The sequence below is a fragment of the Nycticebus coucang genome, chromosome 11 (genome assembly GCF_027406575.1).
Source record: "Nycticebus coucang isolate mNycCou1 chromosome 11, mNycCou1.pri, whole genome shotgun sequence".
Classification (NCBI taxonomy): domain Eukaryota; kingdom Metazoa; phylum Chordata; class Mammalia; order Primates; family Lorisidae; genus Nycticebus; species Nycticebus coucang.
In genome coordinates this window covers 75290940-75311384 of record NC_069790.1, presented here as the reverse complement: position 1 = coordinate 75311384, position 20445 = coordinate 75290940, and the positions used below count along the sequence as shown (strand labels likewise).

Below are 20445 nucleotides of genomic sequence, written 5' to 3'. Positions count from 1 at the left end.
CAAACTTAATTGTCAGGCCTCATATTTAGTAATTTGGCTTCATGCAGGCTTCACTGACCAAGGTCTAACAGAGTATGAAGTGCCAGTGAAATAGAATTTCAGACAGTGGGCAGCGCTCATTAGCTTCAGCGAGAGTGTTGCTTGGTTTTGTGCCAGGGAGATTGAGATATTTATTCTGAGTATATAATAATGATGAGATTTTATAATGTTCAGGCCAGAATTTAAAATTCAAATACATGATCTGCAGTGGGTTTTTATGTTCCCCTTACCAACCTATTCATCACTCAAAGCTGAGTGGTCTTTAAAAGAGCTTATGTATTTTCTTTCTCCATGTCCTGGGAGTCAGTGCATCAGGAACCGTCCAGAAATTGATGAGCCTTCAGGTCTGCTAATTCATTCCATGGAAGTTAGATGAATGTGCTTTCATTCTGTGAGGCGCAATTTGAGGTTGCTTCACTTCACCACGTAAGAAATACTGTTCTTTGCCTCTAGGAAACTGTCCAAGTAACTGGATTTATGTCTTTTAACTCAGGGCTTGTTGTTCAGTATTCAAATGACAATGGGATACTCTGGCATCTGCTTCGAGAGTTGGACTTCATGTCATTCCTGGAGCCACAGATCATCTCCATTGACCTGCCACGGGAGGCAAAGACACCTGCAACAGCATTTCGATGGTGGCAGCCGCAACACGGTGAGTTACTGCTCTCTCTCACTTCCTGCTAGCTTTGAGATCACACAGTATCCATATGCAACTTGTTATTATCATGTGTTTCTTAATTTGCTGTCAATTTCTAGATAATTTGATTTAAAATCACAGTCATAAAGATATTCATATTGCTGTATAATGAGCCTGCTCTAACTGCCTTTATTCATCTGATTGCAGGGAAACATTCCGCCCAGTGGGCTTTGGATGATGTTCTTATCGGAATGAATGACAGCTCTCAAACTGGGTTTCAAGACAAATTTGATGGCACTTTAGATTTGCAAGCCAACTGGTATCGAATCCAAGGAGGTCAAGTTGACATTGACTGTCTCTCTATGGACACTGCTCTGATATTCACTGAAAACATAGGTATATATTATCACCAGATGAAGGGAGAATATTTGATTATGTAGAGGACCAAATTAACTAAAACTGAAGAGGAAATTTTCAAATGCAAAGCTATGTGCCTAACTACCCGTGCTGAGGAAAACTCTCAGGAAAAAAAAAAAACTAGATATTATACATGTAACTTGATGACCCCAGTGACTTGGTTTTTGTTGAAATTGTCTTTCACAGAACATGGATAATATGGGTAAGGTTTCTTAAAGCAGAACTAAAAAAATCTATGTTTATTCTATAATTTGCAGAATTATAGATTTAAGACTCTATTAAGGAAAAGATATGGCTCAGTGCCCGTTGCACAGTGGTTATGGCACCAGCCACATACATTAAGATTGGCGGGTTCAAACCTGGCCTGGGCCCGTTAAACAACATGACGACTGTAACAAAAATAATAGCCTGGCATTGTGGCAGGCACCTGAAGTCCCAGCTACTAGGGAGGCTGAGGCAAGAGAATCACTTAAACCCAAGAGTTGGAGGTTGCTGTGAGCTGTGATGCCTTAGCACTCTACTGAGGGTGACATAATGAGACTCTGTCTCCAAAAATAAATAAATAAATAAATAACTGTATACATGTATCAAAATATAAAATATGTATAATTGTGCTGTATCAGTTTTTAAAACAGTCTACCTTAGCCCTTTTGAAGGTGGTAATGTTTTTCAAGTTAGCAGGCAGCTTTCCACATTTCTGAGTTCTATGGGGAACCAAATAAAAACAGGAAATACTCGTACGGGAAGCAAAGTCAGAGCACGTGTGAGGAGCTGAAGCTATGCCACGATTCTTGCTTATTATCCTAAGTGTTGATTATAAGCATAGACACCGAGTGAGGGAAGGCACAACTGTATGCTACCAGTGTGCTTTGTTTTTGTGTAGGAAAGCCGCGTTATGCTGAGACCTGGGATTTTCATGTGTCAGCATCGACCTTCTTGCAGTTTGAAATGAGCATGGGCTGCAGCAAGCCCTTCAGTGCCTCCCACAGCGTGCAGCTCCAGTATTCTCTGAACAGCGGCAGAGACTGGCATCTCGTCACTGAAGAGTGTGTTCCTCCAACCATTGGCTGTCTGCACTACACAGAAAGTTCAATTTACACCTCGGAAAGATTCCAGAATTGGAAGCGGATCACTGTCTACCTTCCACTCTCCACCATGTGAGAATTGTCATTTGGCTACATATCAGAACTGTGGGTTTCTGTCACCTAATTTGAAAATAATTGTGATTCCACTTGGGGATTCTATTATTCTTTCGTGATAATTATGCATGGAACGTGCCAGAAAGAGAAAATAAAAGTATGCGGTGCTTTGAGTTGAGATTTATAAATGTGGCTAGAGAGTCCCAAAGGTCTTATAATGCTGACCTTTAACATTCTTTGGCAACATGAAAGCTGCCCACCAGATTCGGTTTTTAAACTGTTACAAAAATAAGTCTCTCCCCGTAGAGCAGGCTGATGCTTCTTCGCGTGAAGCAATATGTGAAATCACCCCATGTAGGCGAGCACCCTTAGTTTTCTTCATCTCACTGCCACAATGTGAATAAAAGGTTAGTTCCTCGGGAATGCTCATGTCATTTTGCGCCTCTCTTCCCCTACCCAGCGTTTCAGGTCACATTCAGGAGTCATTATACTGACTTACGGTAGGAGTCACGATGACTCCAGCTGTTGCAGGCGAAGCATTTGGATAATGCAAAGGTCTTTCTAGGAACTAATGTGTGTTGGAGTGACTGGTTAGAGGTGTTGCCAGGCTGGAACTGGTCCCTGTAGATCCTTGCCTCTCCCCTCCTGCTCTGTTCTAAATGGCCGGAAGTGCAAGGGAAGTTGGCCTTTCCGGGTCCCACTCTCCTGTAGCTGCCGGCTTAGGGTGTGGGCAGTGGTGGACATTGGCAAGAGATCGAGGATGGAAATAAGGTGTAAATCAAGGAATTCCTCCCCCTCTTTTCCTGCCTCAAGTGTATCTTGGCCAACTTCTGGCCCTCCATGTGGCGCTGGCCTCCAGGCCTCAGCAAGTGTCTCATTCCTGGGTCCCAGCAGCCTTGGACTTGTCGTGAGTGGTTCCCTGACTGCTGAGCTCAGCTTTCCTCACTGCCTCTATTGGTTTCTCAGCTCTGCCACTATGTATCCAATTCCTTGCATTAAATCCTTTCTGTATTAAATATTTATAGTAGTTTCTGTTTTCCTGGTTCAGTTCTGATTCAGAGGTGCCCAACTAAACGGCAGGAAAAAATGCAGAAAAGCCAAGGCATTTTAGTATTTAGCCTAAAGTAGTTTCCTATGACTGCCAGAGCTTTAAACAGTGCTTGCTTGGAGCTCGCGTGTTCTTTTTTTTAATCAATAAACACTTACTGGCTATCTATTGTATTTTAAGCACTTGATACTAAATGAATAAGTTTGATAGTGGATCCAAAGATATTAAAGTCCTGTGTCACTTAACGGCTGTGACAGATTCTGAGAAATGTGTCATTAGACAATTGTTGTGGTGCAACCATCACAGAGTGCACTTTCACAAACCTAGATGGTGTAGCCTGCTACACACACATCTAGGCTGTATGCTATAGCCTGCTGCTCCCAGAATACAAGCCTGTGCCGTGTGTTGCTATGTTGAATACTGTAGGCAATTGTAACACAATGGCAAGTATTTATGTATCTAAACATAGAAAAGGTACAGTAACAATACAGTGTAAAAGATAAAAAGTGGTACCTCTGGGGTTTTTTTGTTTGTTTTTTTGAAGAGACAGAGTCTCACTTTATCGCCCTTGGCAGAGTGCTGTGGCATCACAGCTCACAGCAACCTCCAGCTCTTGGGCTTAGGTGATTCTCCCACCTCAGCCTCCCAAGCAGCTGCAACTACAGGTGCCTGCCGCAACGCCCAGCTATTTTTCTGTTGCAGTTTGGCCGGGGCGTGTTTGAACCTGCCACCCTCTATATATGGGGCCAGCGCCCTACTCAGTGAACCACAGGCACCTCGTGGTACCTCTGTTTAGGGCACGTGCCACGAATGGAGCTTGCAGAACTGGAAGCTGCTCTGGCTGAGTCAGTGAGTATGGAGGCCTCAGCATCACTGTGCACCAATGTAGACTTTAAACACTGTACAATTGGGCTACACTAGATTTATTTTTTAAATCTTCCTTCCATAATAAAGTATCTTTACTATAACATTTTTACTTTATAAACTTTTTGCCTCTTTTGTAATAACACAGCTCAAAACACAAACAGATTATATAGTTGTATAAAATTTTTTCTTTATATTTTTACTCTATAAACTTTTATATTTTTAAAGCTTTTTAATTTTTTTCTTTTTTTTCACTTTTTAAATTTCTTTGTTAAAAACTAAAGTAACACACGTTAGCCTTGAGCTACACAGGTTCTGGACCATCCGGACAGGAATTCTTAAGTTCCACTGTTGTATGAGTCATACATACATTGACCAAAGCATTGTGCTGCTGCACATTACTGTGTTTGGGATAACATACCTCTAAGTCATTATTTATGGAATAAAATGATAACAGAGGTAATACTCAGGGATATCAGTTTGGGGAAATTGGAGGCAGTTTCCTGATGGAGCTGAGTCTAAGTGAGCAGGGCTTATTCAAGTGAAGAGGGGTGCGAGAGAGCATTTGTACCATCATAAGCCAAAACAAAATCCCAAAGGCCAGAAGAAGCTTGAGCTAAATGGGGCAATTTACAGGTTCATTGTTGTCAGAATAAAATTGTGAGGCAAGAGATAGGGAAAGAGGTTGGAGCCAGGGAAGAGGGCAGGTGATGGAAGGGCCATTATGTCATCTTAAGTGGTTTGGCCTTGACGGTGCACATTGGGGAACCACTGAAGGGTGTTAAATAGAGTGGTGGTGTGATTAGATTTCTGTTTTAAAGTCACCAATGCTGACAGCTGTGTTACTTTGAAGGGGGACTTGGGTAAGGGAAACAATAGTACTTGAAATGGCATTACAGGAATTCTACTTCCGGTGAACTGTGTTCCACGTTCCAAATAACTAACCCTCTCTGCTGTGCAATCTGTTCTTAAATGAGGGGCTGACATTTGGTGAGGCTGCATCTACTTCTGGATAAAGCAGTCTTGTGAGCCAGTGTACATAGCGCAAAAATAGTGCAATACGTACACTGGTGCAACTTACATATTGCAAATACAATAGAGAATATTGGAGTGCATCACATCATTCTAGCCCTCAGCTCTAGAGAGCCAGAACCTGGAGAACCATAATATACAGCAGAGAGATCTTAGGGCTTCCATGCATTCCCAGAAACCATTTAGGGACAGTAGAATAGGGACCTCGCTAGCAAAACTTTGTAAGATTCTAATTTTTCCTCAAGTTCACCATCTTGGGTATCTTTCTCAATGCTGAATAGCAGTAAAAGCTTAAAATCCAAATTCTGCATGGAAGAATTTCTAAAACAAAATAAACCAATAGTTCAAAATAACTTCATGTCACACACCTGTTTATAGAATCCTGTATGAAAGAGATGGAGAAAGTTAAATAGTATGTTTTCAACTCTCTTGTTTACGGGTCAAGAGAAAACAGCATCCACTACTTAGTAGGCAAATAAAGTGTCCTCAAAGGAAAGGGAACTGGGCCCTGGAGAAAGTCACTTTGAAGGGAAAAGGAAATTAAAATGAATATCCTCATGCTTTCAAGGTTGCTTGTCAAACCAATGGTGTGTTTTCTTTGGTTAGTTCTCCCAGGACCCGGTTCAGATGGATTCAGGCCAACTATACCGTGGGAGCTGATTCCTGGGCTATTGATAATGTTGTACTGGCCTCAGGGTGCCCTTGGATGTGCTCAGGGCGAGGGATTTGTGATGCTGGACGCTGTGTGTAAGTTAATAAAACTGGCACTTTCTTTACAATGAGGAGATTAAAATGGCTTCTTGAACTCGTGACAAATAATGCCTTTTCTCTCCTCTCTCTTTTCCTTAGGTGTGACCGAGGGTTTGGTGGCCCCTACTGTGTTCCCGTTGTTCCTCTGCCAGCGATTCTTAAAGATGATTTCAATGGAAACTTACATCCTGACCTTTGGCCTGAAGTATATGGTGCGGAGAGAGGGAATCTGAATGGGGAAACCATCAAATCTGGAACATCTCTCATTTTTAAAGGGGTCAGATAAGATTCTTCTTCTCTGCATGATTACTAACACCCTTCTGCACGCACTGCATTTTAAATCTGTTCACAGGACATATTAGCCCAAGCCACGTTTCCTCTCCCACTCAGGGTAGTCACCTTGTACAATCACAGGAGCATCAATTCTTTTCTGTGCTTTGTCGATCAGACCTTCCTTCCTTTCTGCTGTACTTATGTATAAAACTTGATATGTATATAGTTTTTAGAATCCCGCACTTTGTTATTAAATTTTTCATTTGAAATATTTTTTCATGATTTTGTGAAAGGTCTTTACTTTTTTTTTCTTCTTTTTTGTTTTTATTTCTGCCTATAGACTCATTTGGTGACTTTAAGAAAACCAAACATTTAAGACAAGTTAAACAGCATTCTCAAACATCGTTAGTAGATTTTTATATTCCAACCTAGATGTCTGATTATAATGAGAAATGTCGAGCAAGCATGTAAAAATCTGTGCTAAGTTGGCACATCTTCATATGTGAATACATATTACATCCTGTCTCTCCCAGCATGGAGAAATTGACTAATCCAGGTGTGCAAATGAAATCTGTGACAAAAATCTGCATGGGGCTTTATACAACCTTAATGATTAACACCTAACACTTAGAAAATTAGATGCCCTGGAACTTTTTCAATTATAGTTAATAGATGCCAGTTATCATCCTTGTTTGAATCCACTTCTCAAGTTTTAGATGAGAAAGAAAAAAAAAAAAACCTTGAGGCCTGAGATGTTTACAAGTCTCTAAGAGTTTTAAAAGACCAAAGAAATCAAGGTGGAAAATTCCAGAGTAGAAACTTATGGTTTTTTGGTTTATTGTTTTAGTTTTGTCTCAGATGTTAGCTCTCATTACCACTAGCTCACTTCTGATCATTTGGAAGCAGCTCACAAGACCAGAAAGCAGAAATCCCGTAACTTTTCATGATTCATAGATCTTTTTACCTGATAAGCTTTTAAGCAATAGAATTAACCTAGTCCTGAGATTCTATAAATGAGAAAGATACATATAGTCATTTATGTTTTCTCTTTAGCCATCGATATGCAAGAGCAGCCAGGCATTAATGTGTGTTAAACGCATTATCTATCAGCGAGACGTACAGAGGGCTCAGCGTGTGCCGTTCAATAGGTTGTAGTTTGACCTAGAAAGGCATTCGTTCATGAAAAAGGAAATGATAGTCTCTTTTTAACGTTTATAGGTTCAGGAGTACTATAAGTTATTAAAATAGCTTGTTGGCTGCAAAAGAATTCCTCACATTTAGCACAAACGGATCTCTGAACCTGGAAAAAGAATGAGAAAAGAAACATGTGTCAACTAGAATATTCGTGGCAGCGGGACTTGAAAGTTGTGCCATATAGACATGAATACCAAGATCATGTGCTAACCTATAAACAAATACTGCAAATATGAAAGAAAGATACTTTTACATTATAGATCATGCCCACTTTCAACAGACTTGCTCCTACGAAATGCAATGTGAAAAAAAAATTTTTTTTTAAAATACGAAAAGCCAGGTGTGGTGGCTTGTGCCTATAATCCCAATACTTTGGGAGGCTGAGGTGGAAGGATTGCTGAAGGCAAGAGTTCAAGACTAGCTTGGGCAACATAGTGAGATCCCTTCTCTTAAAAAAAATGGAAATGAAAATGTAATGTAAAAATCATTTTATGGGTGACTTGTATTTGCCCATGGGAATGATTTTATGCTTGCATTCCATAATCAAGAGGAATATCTTGATGTTAGCGAGAGATGTTTATTAGCTGAATCTGTCAATTATCCACCCCAAACCTATGTCATTACAAGCTAAGGAAGCCACCTTTTCTCTTCACCTCAGCCTTCACATGGCACCCAGCTGTAAAAGAATCCCAGGTTTTATGCTTGAGTGTATGAGGGAGAGTTCAAAGACATGGAGACATGAAGACAGCAATTAGGTGTCATGGCTGAGCAGGGCAAGAAATTACTATAAAGCTTTTACATGACAACCTTCTATCTTGGAGGTAGGAGTCTCTGCTTTGTGAAGTTATGAGACGTGAATAAATGCAGTTAATTTCAGTAAAATAACAATTCTCAAAACAATGGTATCTTATGGAAGATAGAGAATAAGATTCAAAATCTGATGTGTCTGAGTCTGAATCCTATCATCACCTCTTATAAACTGTGTAATCTTGAGCAAGTTACTGGCCTTCTCTAACTTTCTGTTTCCTTATCTGCAGCACAAGAATAATAATGTCTTTGTTAGGAGTGCTCAGTTGCTTTAAATGAAAAAAAAAAAATGTCTATTTTAGGGCCCAGCATGTGTAGGCAGTCAATATATAGTTGTTGCTATAAAATTTGCTTTATTTAAAAATTTTCAGCTATTAAGGAATGTGAACTATAATAAACGCTAAGAAGAAAAGGGAACTTTTGCTCTTTCTAGATGAAATTATGTTTGTTTCTCGATAAGAAATCCATTGACAGTGTTCACTCGGTATCACATGGCCATACATCATTCAAGAATTTCTTCATTAAGAACTAGCAGCTGAGAAGTTAAAGGCCTGTTTGGACCTGAGGACATTTGCACAGTGAAATTGTATTTTACTGGTTGTCACTGCAATCCTATGAACACATGAAGACCTTTCAAGCTGTCAATCCCAGGCAACCAGAAATGGTTAATTAGCAGAAAAAATTACTGAAGCTAATGTGATCTCTTTCCTCGTTTGCGGGCTTCTCTGCATGAATGGTTACAGCCTAAGCATGGGGACTTGCCTTCGTTGTGACTTATTTAACTTGACCAACTTGGGGGTGTTGTTGTGTCAGATTGAGAGCCCCCGGGGCTGTCAGAGTGAGCAAAGGAGTAATAAGTTTCTAAGACTCCTTGCAACCCTGAAAAAGTTACCTATTAGTTCCCGGCTTCCAGCAGGAACACTTGGCACATTTTCCATCTGCTTCCTCATTACTCTTCTCACAACATGCTGTGATCAAAGGAGGCTATTTTTTAAAAGGCCTGTAGATGCGTAATGCTATCATTTTCACACTGCTTTTTATAAAAGTCACAGTGAAGTAGATTTAGAGTTGAGTTTGAAATTGTGTTATTCAGACACAGGAAATGAAGGCCATTGAGAGAGGAAACAATGAATCTTTCATTTTTTTCCTTTTAAATTGGACAAAATTTGCTTCTTGGTCATTATATCTGTTATTTAGATAATGCAAGTTAATTGGATAAAATCAAAGGAATATAATTTTGCAAATATGATTGCTTAACATGTTATGTTTTTGTTTTCAGGAAGGACTAAGGATGCTTATTTCAAGAGATCTAGATTGTACCAATACTATGTATGTCCAGTTTTCACTCAGATTTATAGCAAAAGGTAAGCCATTTCTATGGGTGTGAATTCATTATTTTCTCTCTAGAAAATTCTCCCATGCACAGTTCCCCCCCCACACACACACAAAATAACAGATTTAAGGAAGGCCTCTGAACTTTATTATATGGAAAAGCTCGTATAGATTTGTGTATATAAATGTTCACAAATGTTTTTCTTTAATAAGTTTGACTTAATACAAAGGTAAGAAAGCTAGTGATTTTAAATAATTTCAGAGAGACATAGCAATCATCCTAGTTTTATGGTCATTAAATTTATCATTTTATCCCTGAGTCTCTCTACCGCTACTTTCTAGCTATAAGAATTTTAAATTAACTTATGAAAATACTAGATTTTTTTTAAAGATGTGAACCCACAAAGGCCTACTCTTTGTCATTCTGACCTTTATATCAACTAAATAATTTTCTTGAAAATGTCATTGCAGCTATAATAAATTTTAAAGTAGTTTTTTGTGTGGATGCTGAGATGTAAATATTTTACCCTTTGTAATATTGCCTATAAATCAAAATTTTTTAATGTAATGTTTCCTAATACGGAAGGGTACAAAGGTTTACCTGAAAGAGAAATGGAGGTATTATTGTGTGCAAATCCAAGATTTGATGTGTGTTTTGAGATATATTTATATAGAAAGTCCAACCTGTCATCACTTTAAGTTGCTTCTGAAGCATTTGGGCTATAAAGCCTCTATATAACTATAAGTCAGCTTTGCATTGGCACCAAAAGAATCACCTAAAAATGTACCTTTTCCCCATTTTATCACAGTATGTTTTATGTCTGTGTTGTCTTCTTCCTAGGTACTCCAGAGAGGTCTCACTCTATTCTATTACAATTCTCTGTCAATGGAGGAATCACTTGGCACCTGATGGATGAATTTTACTTCCCTCAAACGACCAGTATACTTTTCATTAATGTTCCTTTGCCGTACACTGCCCAAACCAATGCTACAAGATTCAGACTCTGGCAGCCTTATAATAATGGTAAAAATGCTTGTGTACTCTGTGATCAAAATGGCCGGGGCATGTTACCCTGTATGTTTCTAAGGTGTGGAGGAAGTGTTTGCTAACTGAATGGCTCAGCTGTCCATAGAACACGCATTTTACGTGTTACATGCTTCCCTTTGACAAGTCTCAGTGGATACTTCTCTTTGTATATCTTTATCATCTCTTCCTACCTGACTAGTAAGTTCTTTTGATCATGTAAGTATAGCTAAACCTCACAGAGCTAAGGTTTTTTTTAAAAAATAATCCAGCATTACCGTCAGGCACTCATCAATTGGAAGTTGATTTTTGTTGGATTTATGTGAGAATATGTAGTTTTCTGAGTGTACCATTTTATTGGTGAGATAGACCAGGAAAGCAAAATGCTGTGACACAGTGGGAGGGACTTAGACCAAGCAGATAGTGGCTTGGATAAAATATTCTTATCACATACACTTGCTTCAGCGTTAAGTTAAAGTGCATGTATAATTTAATAGCATTTTCAAATGGTTACAGAAAATGATTCCACAAAATTGTAATGTTTTATTGCTTCCAAATTTCAATTAACTATTGATTATAAAAGAGCAGACTTCATCCATTTAATCACCTAAATAATTGCAGAGATACCACATTAAGCAAATTCTTCAGAGATGACACAGAAATGGATAAAAGAAAGTACCTCCATCTCTAAAATTTAACCTATTTACTTTTTAACAAGTAAAAAATAGGACAGCGCCTGTGGCTCAAAGGAGTAGTAAAACCTCTGTAAGTTGAACACGCAAGGGACTGTAACAACTGGTCAACATATGGAGGTGGTCAACATTGGGAACCTCCATCAGGCACTGTGGTGCATATCTGGTCTATGAAAATTAGATCAATATAAGGGACAGTCAATGTGGGGAGATGGTCAGCTGTGGAGGTTCTGGTGTACACATATAGACGATCCAGAGGATTTAAATCCAGGTTCTCTTCCTGTTATGTTATTTTTTTTTTCATTGTTTTCATCACTTGGACTTAACATAAGAGGAAAGAAAGCTATAAAAATTAGAACAGGGATAGGGTTAGGGAGAGGGAGAGAGATGGTTTCATTTAAAGCGTCAGGCTATGTCTGCAGCTTCATGTTTACACATCCTTCTTTATATTTTGGAAGCATTGTACTATAAGAAGAACCCAGCGAAGAAGCAACCTTGAGACATCTTGGTACTCCTAATTAGCATGTTCTTGTCATCTTGTTTCAAGTTCAGTCCAAACAGTGCTTTGCAAAAGCAGCCTGGGTTTGGTCCTTCTTATTGACTCTGTAACATCTTCCTCAAACACCCAGCCTAAGGTGCTAAATCAAATCTGGCAACAGTCTAAGGAGGGATTTCAGCAGTTTTCTGTATATTCCATATATAGTACAAACTCCATAGCTGGTTCTAGTAATGTGCCTGTTGCCAGTGCAGGGTCCTCAGCACCAGTGTGATGGGCAGGACAGCCCACTTTCCACAAGCTGTGTGTCACAGCTTTCTGAAATCAGTGAGGGAATTCCATGGTATGTCAATTTAATGTGGTTGTAAGATTTCTTTTTTCATTCTTTAGTCACAGTAACACAGTAAACACACTGTGTTACTTGTTTGTGTTTTGTTTGTTTTTGGTTTTTTGTGTTTTTTTTTATAGAAGGCACATGTTTAACCTGTTGCTGCTGGGTTCCTTTTGTCCTTTACTTTCTTTCCATGAGCAAAAATGTCCATCTGATTTTCATCATTGGAAAAATTTGCTTTATCCAAAAATGCCTTAGGTAAGAAAGAAGAAATCTGGATTGTTGATGACTTCATAATTGATGGAAATAATTTAAACAACCCTGCCATGCTTCTCGATACATTTGACTTTGGGCCCAGAGAAGACAATTGGTTTTTCTATCCTGGTGGTAACATTGGTCTTTATTGCCCATATTCTTCCAAGGGAGCACCGTAAGTATTTAATTGAGAAGCTAAAAATAAAACCTCTGCTGTATACAAAGCATGGTGAATTTGTGCCTAAATGGATTCCTTATTGTTTTCTTGCATAACAGGGAGGAAGATTCAGCCATGGTGTTTGTTTCAAATGAAGTCGGTGAACATTCCATTACTACCCGTGACCTAGATGTGAATGAGAACACCATCATACAGTTTGAGGTATTTGACTTTGTTCTTGTTCTATTAAAAATGCTTTAAATTTTATCTTGAACAAAACCCAGGCAAGAGGCGGAAAATCTCAGATAATTTTATGCATTATGATTTCCCATTTCCCAAGGGCGTAAGAGGTTTTGGCATCATAATTCAATTTTATCAGCAGAACTGGTCATTAGGTTTATTTCTGAATTTTTGTCCTTTATGATATAGTTTCCCTGCCTACACAATGGGAAGTTATTGAAATAAATTATTTTAAACATTATAAAAATGAAAAGGATCATACTATTCCAGTATTTTCATGATTTTTATATGAAACAAGATTTCTTAGGACCCAGGTTAGTGTCACTATAGTCCACATCATGCCACACATTTGTCTAGTACGTACCATGATGTGATGAATTTTACAGATAACAGAATACTACACGGTTTTTATAATTTCAAGTGTATTGCTCTGTGTATTTTATCCCAATTTATCCACTACTTACATTTGTCAAGAAAGTAAATTAATAATTAATATAAATGCCTCTAGATTTGTTTGAAATGTATTTAAAATCAGCAAGACCAAACATACTTGTTTCACAGCTGAGTTTTGTACCAACCAATCTGTAGACTGACTTAAAATGTTTCTAATTACATCAACACATTTTGAATATTTGTTTTACACTGATTGCCTGCATCCCCTCAATTACAGTTGTCTAGCAGTCTCAAAAGTCAGAGATCAAAAGATGCTTTAGTGGAGAAATCATTCTGTATTTATTTTAAACTTTTTCTTACATTTTTCTAATCTTATTTTATGCTTTAAATGCTACTAAAAGGATAATGGCGTTGGGCCTTTTAAGAGTTCTGTTATCAAAAGAATACAACTAGAAACAAGTACCTGTAGTTGAAAAGTTTATTAAATCTCAGTGATTTTCTTACCAGAAGGTAAAAAGAGTAAACTCACATACACAAACATAAGATATTATACATACATTTAGTGAAATGTATGTATAATACAATGTATATTATCAATGACTATTGATATCTGTATGTATCAATAACTGGTTACTCTATTAAGATGGTGTGATAGTCAATTATAAGAGGGACTTCACTAACAAATGCAAAGAAAAAAAGGATGGTGGGATAGTAAGAAAATGATAATCCCAATGCAAAGGGGGAAATTTTTCATAAAAAAGAATAACATGTATTTATTTAAGTTTTAATTTAATGCACTTAAAAGCGTGAAAAAAGGAATGGAGTGGTTGTTTCCCTAATGGGTAAAAAAATCCTTATATAGAAACGGAGAGTAGATGGGTAGTTACCAGGGAGGGGAGGAAGAGAAATGGGCAGAAGCAGCTCAAAGGATACCAACCTGCAGTGGTGTAGGATGAAGAAGTCCAGAGAGCCAGTGTAAAGCATGGGGACTATAGTTAATAGTATAGGGTGTCCCAAAAGTCGCCCGTAAAGTCACAATACCTGGGGAAGGTGTGCAATTGTAACTAAATGTACCTTTATTTACAAAATACATATGACCAAATTTTATAAAGAGGTAGCCAACATATAGAGAATATTTTGTAAATATTCTTTTTAATTTTTTTTTATTGTTAAATCATAGCTGTGTACATTAGTGCAATCAAGGGGTACAATGTGCTGGTTTCATATACAATCTAAAATATTCTCATCAAACTGTTCAACATAGCCTTCATGGCATTTTCTTAGTTATTGTATGGAGATTTTTGGATTCTGTATTTAGTAAGTTTCGCCTATACCCATTCTAAAGTGCCCCCCTCCCTTCCCCTTCCTTGGACTTTCCCAATATTCTTGTGCTATCGTTGGGTTATAGCCTTCATGTGAAAGCTATAAATTAGCTTCATAGTAGGGCTGAGTACACTGGATACTTTTTCTTCCATTCCTGAGATACTTTGCTAAGAAGAATATGTTCCAGCTCCATCCATGTAAACATGAAAGAGGTAAAGTCTCCATCTGTCTTTAAGGCTGCATAATATTCCATGGTATACATATACCACAATTTGCTAGTCCATTCGTAGGCTGATGGGCACTTGGGCTTCTTCCATGACTTAGCAATTATGAATTGGGCTGCAATAAACATTCTGGTACAGATGTCTTTGTTATATTGTGATTTTTGGTCTTCTAGGTATAAACCTAGTAAAGGAATTATAGGATCGAATGGCAGGTCTATTTTTAGGTCTCTAAGTATTCTCCAAACATCCTTCCAGAAGGAACGTATTAGTGTGCATTCCCACCAGCAGTGTAGAAGTATGCCCTTTTCTCCACATCCACGCCAACATCTCTGGTTTTGGGATTTTGTTATGTGGGCTACTCTTACTGGGGTTAGGTGATATCTCAAAGTAGTTTTGATTTGCATTTCTCTGATGATTAAGGATGATGAGCTTTTTTTCATGTGTTTGTAGATCGTGCGTCTGTCTTCTTTAGAGAAGTTTCTCTTCAAGTCCCTTGCCCACCCTGAGATGGGATCACGTGTTCTTTTCTTGCTAATACGTTTGAGTTCTCTGTGGATTCTGGTTATTAGACCTTTATCGGAGGTATAACCTGCAAATATTTTCTCCCATTCTGAGGGCTGTCTGCTTGCTTTACTTACCATGTTCTTGGCTGTGCAGAAGCTTTTTAGTTTGATCAGGTCCCATTAGTGTATTTTTGATACTGCTTCAATTGCCTTGGGAGTCCTCCTCATAAAATATTCACCCAGGCTGATTCCTTCAAGAGTTTTCCCTGCACTTTCTTCAAGTATTTTTATAGTTTCATGTCTTAAGTTTAAATCTGTTATCCAGTGAGAGTCTATCTTAGTTAATGGTGAAAGGTGTGGGTATAGTTTCAGGCTTCTATAGGTTGCCAGCCAGTTCACCCAGCACCATTTGTTAAATAGGGAATCTTTTCCCCACTGAATGTTTTTAATTGGCTTGTCAAAGATCAAATAATGGTAAGTAGCTGAATTCATCTCTTGGTTCTCTATTCTGTTCCAGACATCTACTTCTCTGCTTTTGTGCCAGTACCATGCTGTTTTGATCACTATGGATTTATAGTACAGTCTCAGGTCTCATAGTGTGATTCCTCCTGCTTTGTTTTTGTTGCTGAGTAATGTTTTGGCTAGTAGAGGTTTTTTCTGATTCCATATAAAACGAAGTATTATTTTTTCAAGATCTTTAAAATATGAAAATGGAGCTTTAATAGGAATTGCATTAAAATTATCTATTGCTTTGGGTAGTATAGACATTTTAACAATGTTGATTCTTCCCAGACATGAGCATGGTATGTTTTTCCATTTGTTAACATCTTCAGCTACTTCTTTCTTAAAGTTTCATAGTTCTCTTTGTAGAGATCTTTCACGTCCTTTGTTAGGTATACTCCCAAATATTTCATCTTCTTTGTCACTACTGTGAAAGGAATAGAGTCCTTAACTATTTTTTCAGCTTGGTTATTGTTGGTATATATAAAGGCTACAGATTTATGTGTGTTGATTTTATAGCCTGAGACACTGCTGTATTCCTTGATCACTTCTAAAAGTTTTGTAGTAGAATCCCTAGTGTTTTCCAGATATATGATCATATCATCTTTGAAGAGTGAAAGTTTGATCTCTTCTGACCCTATGTGAATACCCTTGATCACCTTTTCTTCCCTAATTGCAATGACTAAAACTTCCATTACAATGTTAAAGAGCAATGGAGACAATGGGCAACCTTGCCTGGTTCCTGATCTAAGTGGAAATGATTTCAGTTTAACTCCATTCAATACGATATTGGCTGTGTGTTTGCTGTAGATGGCCTCTATCAGTTTAAGAACTGTCCCTTCTATACCAATTTTCTTAAGTGTTCTGATCATGAAGGGATGCTGGATATTATCAAAAGCTTTTTCTGCATCAATTCAGAGAGAGTCGTATGGTCTTTATTTTTTAGTTTGTTTATGTGCTGAATTACATTTGTAGATTTACATATATTGAACCAGCCTTGAGACCCTGGGATAAATCCCACTTTGTCGTGGTGTATAATTTTTTTGATGTGCTGTTGGATTCTGTTTGTTAGGATCTTATTGAGTATTTTAGCATCAATATTCATTAGTGATATTGGTCTATAATTTTCTTTTCTTGTTGGGTCTTTCCCTGGTTTGAGGATCAAGGTGATGTTTGCTTCAAAGAATGTGTTGGGTAATATTCCTTCTTTTTCTATGTTTTGGAAGAGGTTTAGTAATGTAGGTCCTAGTTCTTATTTAAAGGTTTGGTAGAATTCTGACGCAAAGCCATCTGGTCCTGGGCTTTTCTTTTTAGGTAGATTTTGTATAGTTCATGCTATTTCAAAACTTGATATAGGCCTGTTCAACATTTCCACTTCATTCTGGCTAAGTCTTGGTAGGTGGCGTTCTTCCAGGTATTGGTCGATTTTTTTCAGATTTTCATATTTCTGAGAGTAGAGTTTCTTGTAATATTCATTAAGGATTTTTTTTAATTTCTGTTGTTATTTCATCTTTACCATTTCTGATTGATGAAATTAGAGATTTTACTCTTTTTTTCCTGGTTAGGTTGGCCAAAGGTTTATCTATTTTATTGATCTTTTAAAAAAACCAACTTTTGGATTTATCGATCTGTTGTATAATTCTTTTGTTTTCAATTTCATTTAAGTGTACTCTATTTTGGTTATTTCTTTTCTTCTGCTGGGTTTGGGGTTGGAATGTTCTTCCTTCTCCAGTTGCTTGAGATGTCCCACTAAGTTATTCACTTCCTCTCTTTCCGTTTTCTTGAGGAAGGCTTGCATTGCTATAAATTTCCCTCTTAGGACTGCCTTTGCAGTATCCCAGAGGTTCTGATAATTCATGTCTTGATTGTTGTTTTGTTCCAAAAATTTGGTGATTTCCTTCTTAATCTCATCTATAACCCATCTATCCTTCAGCACAATGTTGTTTAGCTTCCATGTTTTTGTATGGGTATGCAGGTTCCTGTTGTTATTGAGTTCAACTTTTATTCCATGATGGTCTGAGAAGATGCAAGGAATAATTTTTATTTTTTTAAATTTGCTGAGGTTAGATTTGTGGCCTAGGATGTGGTCAATTTTTGAGTATGTTCCGTGAGCTGATGAGAGGAATGTGTATTCAGTTTTGTTGGGATGAAATATTCTATAGATGTCTGTTAAGTCCTGATATTGAATGGTTAAGTTTAAATCTAAAATTTCTTTCCTTAGCTTCTTTTTGGAGGATCTATCCAGCACTGCTAAAGGGGTGTTAAAATCTCCAACTACTATGGAACTGGGGGAAATCAAGTTGCTCATGTCTGTTAGAATTTCTCTTATAAACTGAGGTGTGTTCTGGTTGGGTGCATAAATATTAATAATTGAAATCTCATTATATTGAGTATTACATTTAACAAATATGAAGTATCCATCCTTATCCTTCCTTATTTCAGTTAGTTTAAAGCCTATTGCATCTGGCAAATAGGATTGCAATGCTTGCTTTTTTCTGCTTTCCATTTTTCCTGGAGTACAGATGACCATCCCTTCACCTTGAGTCTATATATTTGTCTTTTAATGTAAGATGCGATTCTTGTATGTGGCAGATATCTGGCTTGAGTTTTTGTATCCAGTCAGCCAACCTGTTCCTCTTTAGAGAACAGTTTAAACCATTCACATTAATTGAGAATATTGGTAAGCCTTTCGAGAGTCCAGTGGAAATTTTTAATCCTTTTGCGACTGTGGAAGTTGGAATTTGATCAAAATTTTCTGGGTGTCTTTACTTTTGTGGTGGAGGATTACACTGGTCTTTATGGAGGATAGGTCTGAGAATATCCTGGAGAGCTGGTTTAGTTATGGCAAATTTCTTCAACATGTGAATGTCATTGAAGTATTTAATTTCTCCATCATAAATGAAACTCAGTTTAGCTGGGTACAGGATCTTGGGTGAAAGTTATTTTGTTTTAGAAGATTAAAAGTCGATGACCATCCTCTTCTAGCTTGAAAGATTTCAGCATAGAGATCTGCAGTTATTCTAATATTCTTGCCCTTGTAGGTGATGGTTTTCTTTTGTCTGGCTGCTTTCAGAATTTTGTCCTTCATATTAACTTTAGTGAAATTGATTATGATGTGTCTGGGGGATGTCTTATTTGGGTTGAGTTGTGCTGGAGTTATGAAACTGTCTGCTATCTGAATTTCAGAATCTCTTGGCATGTCTGGAAAGTTCTCCTTCATAATCTCATGGAGAAGAGACTCTGTGCCTTGTGAAGCCACTTCATCCCTTTCGGGGATCCCTATAAGACGAATATTGGTTTTCTTTGAATTATCCCAGAGCTCTCTGAGAGCGTGATCTGTTTTTGCCCCCCATTTCTCTTCCTCTTTGAGAGTTTGGGAGCGTTCAAAAGCTTTGTCTTCAATGTCAGAAATCCTTTCTTCTGCTTGCTCCATTCTGTTACTGAGGGATTCTACTGTGTTTCTCAGATCTTTGAGGGCTGCAACTTCTTGTCTCAATGTGTCAAAATCTTTGGTCACTTGGTCTTTGAATTCGTTGAATTCTTGAGATATGTTTTGGGTTACTGCTTGGAATTCTAATTCGATCTTGTTTGCTATCCAGATTGTGAATTCAATTTCTGACATTCAGCTATTTGTTTGTGCATGGGATCTTGTGCTGTGTCTGCCCCATTGATCCTTGGGGGAGTTGATCTACTCTGATTATTCATGTTGCCAGAGTTTTTCTGTTGTTTTCACCTCATGATTGTTTTTCACCATTGCCTCTGGCCATCCTCAGAGTTGGGGAGGTGTCTCTCCTAGATTAGACCCCAGCAGGGTCACTCTGTTGTTGCTGGATCTTTGTAGGGTGTGTCCCTGTGTAGCTCCTCTTGGTCTGCCCCAGCCAGGGTGTTCTGGTTGTGGGAGCAGCTCCTGAGTGTGACACAACAGGATCCAGCAACAGGGCGGGGGGTGGTACACCTAGTCTGAGAGTGCCTGGCGCCCAGTGACTTTGGCACAAGAGCCCAAGGCTCCAGCAGTCTCTGGCCAGGAGATAGGCTCCATGCAGAGGCAGGGAGGGCTCCAGAGGGCATGTGGCTACCGGAGTCCCTGGCCAGACGAGCGGGCCAGTGTGGAGGCAGGGAGGGTACAGGAGGGAGGACACAGGGTTGCGAGGCTCCCGCAGTTTCTGGTCAGGAAAGCGTGGGTCACGGGTCGTAGCAGCTCTTACTGAGGTCCGGGCGGAAGCCAATCACAGTCACAGTGCAGGTCTTAAGGAGGTCCAGGCAGGCGCCAATTGCGGTCGTGGCACAGCTCTTACGGAGGTCCGGCTGTTCCAATCACCAGCTATTCCTCAGTCTCTCTCCTTATTCTTAGGCCACCCTGTTCTCTGTGAACTGTTTTGGTGTTTTGGGACTTGGCACTCAGTTGAACTGCCTTGGGAAGAGCTTGAGCAGGAGCGTGGAGAACTTCGGGTGTTGCCTAGGGCCCCAGACTGAGCCGCTGAGCCGTAGGGAGCTAATAGTGTTTGGCTGTCAATATTTTTTTTTTCATTGTTTGGGATTCATTGAGGGTACAAAGAGTTTGGTTACACTGATTGCATTAGCTAGATAAAGTCCCTCCTATAATTGTGTCCCGCTCCCAAGAAGTTTGTCATACTCTGTGGCCCCCCCATTATTTTGTAAATCTTCTGTAAAAATTTTATGAAGAGGTAGCCAACATGTACAAAGCTCTGTTGTAAATCTTTTGTAAAACTTTGCCATGCATATTTTGTAAATAAAGGTACATTTAGCTATAATT

At 38.5% G+C, this 20445-nt stretch overlaps 1 protein-coding gene across 1 annotated transcript in view; it reads left to right on the top strand.

Moving 5' to 3' along the window:
• The window catches only part of RELN (reelin), a 533405-nt gene that overhangs the window by 433670 nt on the left and 79290 nt on the right, over positions 1-20445 (top strand). Inside the window, exons 32-40 of the mRNA XM_053609340.1 lie at positions 533-691; positions 884-1072; positions 1977-2250; positions 5783-5923; positions 6026-6203; positions 9480-9564; positions 10374-10556; positions 12334-12505; positions 12607-12709. Of these exons, the coding sequence (XP_053465315.1) occupies positions 533-691; positions 884-1072; positions 1977-2250; positions 5783-5923; positions 6026-6203; positions 9480-9564; positions 10374-10556; positions 12334-12505; positions 12607-12709 (1484 nt within the window). The remainder of the gene's footprint in view (positions 1-532; positions 692-883; positions 1073-1976; positions 2251-5782; positions 5924-6025; positions 6204-9479; positions 9565-10373; positions 10557-12333; positions 12506-12606; positions 12710-20445) is intronic.